The following is an 8,845-nucleotide window of genomic DNA, read 5'->3' as shown; positions in this document are numbered from 1 at the left end:
AAAGCAAACACAATCCAATTGGAAATAATTAAAAGAGGGAGAAGTGGAATAATAGAAAAATAATACCCAAAAAAAGAAAGTTAAAAAAAACTTTCTATCTAAAAGAAAGGTCCACAACTGTATAGTATCCAAAAGTTCTTTTATAAGTCTCACCGAGTTTTACAACTCTCTTTCCAGAGTCACTGCACTCTTCTTCTTTTAAGTCTCAGCCACCTGTCAATAATAGTTTCCCAGAAGAGCACCTGAATAAACAATCCTGTAAACAGTCTTTGATGCTCTTCTGACTATCTTATCTATAAATTGACTCAGAGTCCTTGAAATGTAACACAGTTGCTACTTTCTTTTACCAATTAAAAAAAAGATAGTTTTTCAGTCCACTAGATGGCAGTGTTTCTTGTTCCTTCCACTCTCCCTCTATGTCCAATAGACAGTAAAAGAAAATAAAAAAATAAAATGTACAGAAAAAGAAAAATAACAAGACTAATCCCCAATAATATAAAACTAAAAAGGCACTAAAAATTTGATAATTAAGCAGATAAAAAGGAAATATCCAATCCAATCCAGTCCAGTCAAATTTAAAGAATAAAACTCCATAATCATCCACAGATAAAAATAAAATGCAATGTAGGAAAAACTAACTTAGATTCAGGCTCAATTTCTCTGCTTAACTTCTTCCATCTTCAATTTTGATTATCTTTTCATCCCAGGATGTTCTTAAAATCTATTTCAAAAGTCTCTAACCAAGCTGACACACCTTCACTCATTCTCTTCCATTTCGGAGCTGTCCCAACTTCAGCAGCTTAATGGCTGCCTCTTCACCGCCAGAAAAGAGGGCTTCTCCTGGATCTACCAAGGACTTTACATTGTCCCTGGGATCAACAGGATGTGCACTCCTCTATCAGTGTCTCTATGGGACAGTGAGGTCCAAACTGGATCGTCCAGCAGTGGAGATATCGACGGCGATCTCGGAGCACTGAAATCTTCTGTCGTATCGTCGCGACATCAACTCAGCCCCCCCACATTTTAGGTCATTGTTGAGTGCAATTATAGCTCTGAGATAAAAATTATTCAGAAAATGTGTGGTCCGAGTTTTAATTTTTCTGTATCTTCTGCCAGAAGGCAACAGTCCAAAAAGATTGTAAGCAGGATGGGATGAGTCTCTGAGAATGTTATGCAACTTTTTCAAACAGCGAGATTTGAAGATGTCGTCCAGGGCTGGTAGCTGGAATCCGATGATATTCTGAGCAGTTTCAGCCTACCTGATAGACTTAGAAAGTCATTCACTGGTGTTCCCTAGGATACCTTCTAGGGTAGAAGGTGGGTAAATGGAGAGAAATGGAGTAGGCCACAAAGAAAGTTCACACCTTGCATGTAAATTCTATATGAAAACTTTGCCTTACAGATGTTCAAAAGCAAAGAAAGGCAAGCAACATTTGTAAATCAATGCCTCTGTAAAATGGTCTTTTTATTAGCAACAAATTAAGTATTGTGCTCTATGAGCTCGCACTGAGGCAAAAAGCTGTTCAAATCTTTTCCACCCAAAACCAGACTTTGCTGTCACATTATTACATTATTATATCAAAAGAAAAATATGATGGAAAGACATTTCTGAAAATACTGAAAGAAACTGAGATGCCACATTTCCAAAGATAAACTTTTTTTAATTATTTATTTATGGACAGACCCGGCCACTTTCTCTATGTAATGGGAAGTGCGATTCAGGCTACAGTAAGATTAAGATAGAAGGAAAACTATTTTGCTGCTATGACTGTCTTCAATGTCCAGAAGGGAAGATTTCTAACAGGGAAGGTAAGAGATATTTTATATATCTACCTCACCAAATGAATCTGGTTGTCAAATATACCATGGGGAATTCTCTGTTTTCTGCCATCTCTTTCACTTGGCAGATTAGACTAGAAAATGGGGATAAGTAATTGAATAGCAAGAATGTTCATTATTGGTAGCAAGAAGTGAATTTATGCAAATACTAGCTGAATATCTGTGCTTCGCTACAAAACTATGTGATCAGGCTTGATAAATCGACACAGCTTGAAAATTAATGAGTAGTTACGATCAGCCTCTCCTCTCCCTTTCTTTCCCTCAGCCTTGCCCCACAGAAGTCTTCCCTATTCTATCCCTTTCTCTCCTTCATGATTGTTAGACAGAGGCCTCTCCTCTCCTCTCCCCTTGTCTCCCTCAGCCTTGCCCCACAGAAGCCTCCCCTATCCTATCTGCTTCTCTCCCTCAGCCTTGCCCCACAGAAGCCTCTCCTATCCTATCTGCTGGTTGCTGCTGTGAAAGTAAAACAGAAATTGAAACTCCTCTCCTCTGCTTGTGTTTTGCATTTGGAACAGTTTTCTTTTCAGGTGGGGAGGGGGAGTAGGACGTCTTAGCATCAGAGTGTGTTGATCCTAATATAGGAAATACTAATGTTCTAATGGTCATTTCAAAAAATCCTTTCTTAGTGAGCACCTAGAAGCCAAGGGAAACATACATGGCAAATATCAAGTTTGTAGGCTTTATGGTTCTGGAGATTTCGTGATTACAGCATGAGTGGTTTTCACTTTTATATATATATAGATAAGTTGATGGCAACTAATTTCATGTACTACATATATTTTTCCAGAACTTAATTGGCAGTCCTCACTTTGAACAATTGCAAAATCAGTTTTTATACTTTCAATGCAACTTCAACATCAATATTTTCATTCATAGACATGGATGAATGTTTTCAATGTCCAGAAGATCAGCATCCCAATGAGGAGCAGGTTTTGTGTCTCCCCAAAGTTACAACATTCTTGAACTACAAAGAAACCTTGGGAACAGTTATGGCTACTTCTTCTCTTTTCTTCTCTTTAATCACAGTTGGAGTCCTTTGGATTTTTATTAAGCATCAGGACACTCCCATTGTCAGAGCTAACAACCGAAACCTCACATTTGTACTCCTTGTTGCTCTCCTGTTATCATTTCTTTGTACTTTGCTATTCATTGGGAAACCTCACAAGGTGACATGTCTCCTTCGTCAAACTGCCTTTGGCATCATCTTCTCAGTGGCCATTTCTTGTGTTTTGGCCAAAACCATCATCGTAGTTCTGGCTTTCATGGCTACCAAGCCAGGGTCCAAGACAACCAAATGGTTGGGGAAAAGACTTGGCACATTTCTAGTATCCTGCTGCTCCTTTATTCAAATTAAAATTTGTATTATATGGCTGATCATCTCCCCCCCGTTCCCAGATGCTGACATGAAGTCAATAGCAGAAGAAATCATTCTGGAGTGTAACGAAGGATCTGCCTTCATGTTCTACTGTGTCTTGGGTTATATGGGCTTCCTTGCCGTTGTCAGCTTCACACTGGCCTTCCTAGCAAGGAAATTGCCTGATGCTTTCAATGAAGCCAAGTTTATCACCTTCAGCATGTTGCTCTTCTGCAGTGTTTGGTTGTCCTTTGTTCCAGCATACCTGAGTTCAAAGGGAAAATATACGGTTGCTGTGGAAATCTTCTCCATTATAGCTTCCAGTGCTGGATTACTGCTTTGCATCTTTTCTCCCAAATTGTACATCATTATGCTGAGGCCCGATTTGAACAAAAAAGGTCAGCTCAAAAGAGAAAAGAACAGAGTACCATAAATTTAATTGTTGTTTCCTATTTTGCATCAGGTATCAGGAAGTTAAAACCTGTTGTGTCTAGGACCAGGGTAGAAACTAGGATATTGTGAGTTCTACTCCTGCCTCATACATGTTCTATTGTGGAGAAAAATAGAAGGAGGGAGAAGTATTAGATATTTTTGCTGCCTTGAATTAGTTATAAAAATGAATAATGGCAGGAGAAAGAAAAATCTTTTTTTAAAAAAAAATCCCTCTACAGAACCCTTTAAATGATATATGGATCGTAAGTCCAGAAAAACTAAATTTATAAGATACTAGACTCGAAACCAGTAGACTGAGGCCTTAGGCATGTATCTATAAGGAGATATTTATTGGTAGAAGAGAAAGGGAGAGAGACAGAGAGATGAACATGGAGATAGACACTGAAATATATGGATTTATATGGATATATATAATACATAGATATAGATATTTACAGTAACATTAACCATCAGGGTAAATCTTTAAAAAAACACACCATAAAATTCTAATAATAAAATGCTCTGTTCTAAACTCCAGTTTTCACCCAGAGGGTAAATGGTGTTCATACTTGGGGGGGAAGATGTTCCACAGGAGTGCATCATGATAGAGAAAGCTGTCCTCCAGAGCCCCAATAGATGGAACTCCTTTGGAAATGGGAACTTCAAAAGAACTTCTCCCTCAAACCCTACACAATGAGGAAATGCAGGCTTGGAAATAACCAGGCCTTCAGTCATGGGTGGTTTAATTTTAGTTGTAGCTGTGGTTACTCTGAAACAATTTTACAAAGCACTCTGTTCTTGGTTGCAATCCCATGATTTTTGTTGTTCTGTTTAATGCACAAGCCCAGAAGCCATGCATATTCATACTACCTCAATTTGTTCACACCTGTGACAGACTGGTATTGATTGTCTAGAAGAATGCCATTTTTTAAAAAAATTGATTTATATCCTTCTCCGGAGACTCAGGGCGGCTTACAATGCGTTAAGTAATAGCCTCCATACTTTTGTATATTTATACAAAGTCAGCTTATTGCCCCCACAAACTGGGTCCTCAATTTACCTACCTTAGAAAGGATGGAAGGCTGAGTCAACCTTGAGCCTGGTGAGATTCAAACTTACAGTAATTGCAGACAGCTGGTATTAATCACAATGCTTTTAGTCTGCTGAGCCACCAAGCTTGGTGGCTCAGCAGAATTTCTCAGAATTCTATGTAAAGCACTAAGAGCAAGATATTTTATTTATTTATTTTCATCAAGCATGTATTAGATAATAGATACAAGTATAAACATGATTATGACTAATCATTGAGATTTGGAGTTGCCAATTGTTCAACCATTCAGTCACATAATCAGGGTCGCTTTGTAGGGCAGCAGTATTGTCAGTGGTGTTGAATAGTTTGACATCATCAATGAAGAGTATGCAGCTGCTTATAATATGATTGCAAAGGTCATTTATGTAAAGCAGAAAGAGTGTGAGTGCTAAAATGCTGCTTGGGGGCCACTGCTTTTAACTGGTGCAGGGTTTGATAGGACGCTCCCTATTTTGACTACTTGTTGCCTGTTTGACAGGAACGCGTCTATCCACTTGTACAAGAGTCTGAAATGTGGTAAGAGCTTTGTTTGTGGTGTACCACTGAATCGAAGGCATTGCAGAAATTTATGTAAATTGCATCTATTGCTTTACCCTGCTCAAGTTGTGTGGTCCAACTGTTTCTGCAGTGTAGGAGTTGCAGATTACAGGACAAATTTTTCCTGAAAGCGAGCTTGTTAGAGAGTAGGTTCATTGCCTCTCAGTGGAGGGTAATGGATTGGTTTACGATTGATTCCATGACTTTGCAGGTGACGCAACACATTGAGATTGGTCTGTAATTTTCAACTTGGCTGGGGTCTCCCTGTTTGAAGATAGGAATGATCATGGCCAATGACCATAGGTCTTGGCAAAGAAAATGGTTCTGAAAGATACCTGATAGGTTGTGCTTAGAGGTTCGGCTATTGCAGTGGAAAGCTTTTTCAAGAAGTAGGGACATAATCCATCATAATTTCATGATCCTTTGTTTATTGTTTATTTGACCATTGATTTACAATCCTATACCCATTAATTTCTCAACATGGGTCTGGAATATTTGAATCATTGCCTCTTCAGGTTTAACATCTGCCCATCCTACAGTATCAAATCTGGTAGAAGAGATATGTGGGTCTGTTTTGCTAAGGAATTACAAGTCTTTTCTGCCATAGCATCTATCATGTAGGACCTCCCCACCCCCAGTTGAGATTGTTCCCATTTTTCTTATCTTACCCCATCTTTCCTTCTATTACCTTCTCCTATTAGTATCTTTTGATTTATCACTTTGTTCTTTGCATCTTATGATTTATGATTGTATCTTATGATTTATGATTATGATTTATCACATTGTTGTTTGTATATACACTAAATGCTTATGTACTGTACACGGAGAGCTTATGTTTGTATGTACACTGTAAGTTTACTGTAAGTTTGTAGTTTGCATGTACATTGAGAGCTTATGCACCAGAGACAAATTCCAATCACACTTGGCCAATAAAAAAATCTGTTCTGTTCTGTTCTTTGCCAATTTTGTGGAATCTTTTATCAACAGACATGGGAGGTCACATTAGAGAGGCAATTGGATCAGGTGGCTCCATTATTCATTTGATGCCCTCTCATAGCCTTTCATAATATTATTTTTTTTTACCTCTTGATATTTTTTAAAGTTGTTTTTAAGGCACCCATATGATGTGGTATAAGGTAAAGGTTCCCCTCACACATGTGTGCTAGTTGTTCCCAACTCTAGGGGACGGTGCTCATCTCCGTTTCAAAACTGAAGATGTCTCTGTGGTCATGTGGCTGTCATGCCTAAATGTCAAAGGTGCATGGAACATTGTTACCTTCCCACCAAATGTGGTCACTATTTTTCTACTTGCATTTTTTACGTGCTTTCGAACTGCCTGGTTTTCAGAAGCTGGGACAAGTAACAGGAGCTAATCCCGTTATGTGGGGTATATGATGTGTGGCCATATAAATGTGATAAATCAAAATCTGACTTCATGAAAGCGATGGGGCGCTCCCATGTGACACCCCTCCTGTGCGAGCTGCACTGGCTCCCAGTGGTCTTCCGGGTGCGCTTCAAGGTGTTGGTTACCACATTTAAAGCGCTCCATGGCTTAGGGCCTGGGTACTTACGGGACCGCCTTCTGCCACCGATAGCCTCCCACCGGCCAGTATGCTCCCACAGGGAGGGACTCCTCAGGGTGCTGTCAGCCAGACAATGTTGGCTGGCGACCCCCAGGGGAGGGCCTTCTTTGTGGCAGCACCTGTCCTCTGGAATGACCTGCCCCCGGAGATACGTAGGATCCCAGATCTCCGTGCTTTTCACTGTGCCCTTAAAACTTTTTTATTTCATCAAGCTGGGCTGGGTTAAACCCCCCCCCCCTTTATTGAAGCCAATAAAATCAGACTTGAAGTCACCAATGTCCTCTGCTCCAGCAATCCACCCAGAAACAACTTACACCAAAAGGAACAAAAAGCACTCACCAACTTGAGGAAAGACAATAACATAATCATTCTCCCAGCAGACAAAGGCAATGCCACAGCGGTGATGAACACATCTGACTACCAAGCCAAACTATCCAACCTACTCCAAGACCCCGCTTACAAACCTCTAAATACAGACCCCATCACCTACCTGGAAGAAACCACCAAATCCAAAATAAAAGCCTCTCCCATCAGTGAAGAGATCCAGCAGACTCATCCCCAGAGAGAACTCATCCAGATGCCCCAAGCTCTATGTCCTCCCCAAGATACACAAAGAAGGAACACCACTCAGACCCATAGTCAGCTCCATAGGCTCACCTCTACAGAATCTTGCCAAATTTCTTGCCAAACAACTTCAGCCCTACACAGAATCCATCAACTCATACATACAAAACTCATTCCACTTCATAGAAACAATAAAGAAACAAAACCTACAACCCAGTGACCTTGGAACACTTTGAAACCAACGCCTTAGATAAATCTGAACACAAACCCAAACTCTGGCTTAGATATGTAGATGACAGTTTCGTAATTTGGCCACACAGGAAAGAAAAACTGGAGAACTTCCTCACACATCTCAACAGCCTACACCCCAAAATACAATTTACTATGGAAACAGAAGCTAATAACAAACTTCCCTTTCTGGACGTCCTAATCTACAAAAAACCCAATGGCTCCCTAGGACACATCATCTACAAGAAAAAAACACACACCAACCACTACTTAAACGCACAATCACATCACCACCCTGCACAGATCAACTCCGTAGCCAAGACTCTCATCTCCAGAACCAAACACCTAGCCGACAAAGACTACCTGAAAACTGAATTACACACTCTCACAAACGTATTAATTTCTAATGGATTCCAAAGAAACACTATCACCAACCTAATCCAAAGGGAGACACCTCCCAAGAACCAAGACATAGAACAGGACAATGACATCGTCCTCCTCCCTTACATCAAAGGCACCACAGATAAAATCAGCAAAATTCTCCACAAACACAATATCAAGACAGCCTTCTGCACTGACCAAAAAATAGCCAACATCTTAAGAAACCCAAAGACAAGATCCAGTTAGAAAACCAAGGAGTCTATGAAATACCATGCAAAATCTGTCCAGCCACATACATTGAACAAACTAATAGGAGAATAAATGCACGCATTGCAGAACACAAGAATACAGTCAGAAAAGAAGAAAAAACTTCCTCTCTTTTCCAGCACCTTAAAGCTACAGGACATGAAATTGATTTTGAAGGAACCAAATTAATCTCCAAAACTGAACACCTCAACAAGAGAATAATTATGGAAGCCATTGAAATAGAAAAACGCCGCCATAACATGAATAAACATGACGATACCTCCCACCTACCAGACATCTGCAAACTAGCCCTTGTCAACAAACGAGTCCCAGCACCCACAGACAGAAAAATCTACACCCCAGAAGCCAGACACACACACCCCGAGACCTCCAACCAAATCACATTCCAGCCAGCCACAAAGATGAAGCCCTGCCACCTGGTGGAGAAAAACCAACCATACACCCAAAGCAAGCCAATAGACACAGACTGCGACTCCCAACCAATCAGAATGAAGAGGTGGGGCCATCCCAGCAAAGCAGACTACCAGCACCAGATTTGAAATAGTAACGACAGTTGCTGCAGAAGACCCC

General features: G+C 40.2%; 1 protein-coding gene across 1 annotated transcript; it reads left to right on the top strand.

Moving 5' to 3' along the window:
* The first annotated feature begins 803 nt into the window (after nucleotides 1-803).
* On the top strand, nucleotides 804-3,626 carry LOC139324479 (vomeronasal type-2 receptor 26-like). The gene is made up of 3 exons (XM_070954191.1): nucleotides 804-917; nucleotides 1,683-1,809; nucleotides 2,716-3,626. Exons 1-3 carry the CDS (start codon nucleotides 804-806, stop codon nucleotides 3,624-3,626), a joined length of 1,152 nt encoding a protein of 383 aa, XP_070810292.1.
* Nucleotides 3,627-8,845: the final 5,219 nt, after the last annotated feature.

Source organism: Pituophis catenifer, unplaced genomic scaffold (genome assembly GCF_029215685.1).
Source record: "Pituophis catenifer annectens isolate HBS135680 unplaced genomic scaffold, rPitCat1.0.hap2 SCAF_15, whole genome shotgun sequence".
In the NCBI taxonomy this organism is placed as follows: domain Eukaryota; kingdom Metazoa; phylum Chordata; class Lepidosauria; order Squamata; family Colubridae; genus Pituophis; species Pituophis catenifer.
The sequence above is the reverse complement of the archived record's forward strand: the minus strand, read 5'-3'. Positions and strand labels throughout refer to the sequence as shown.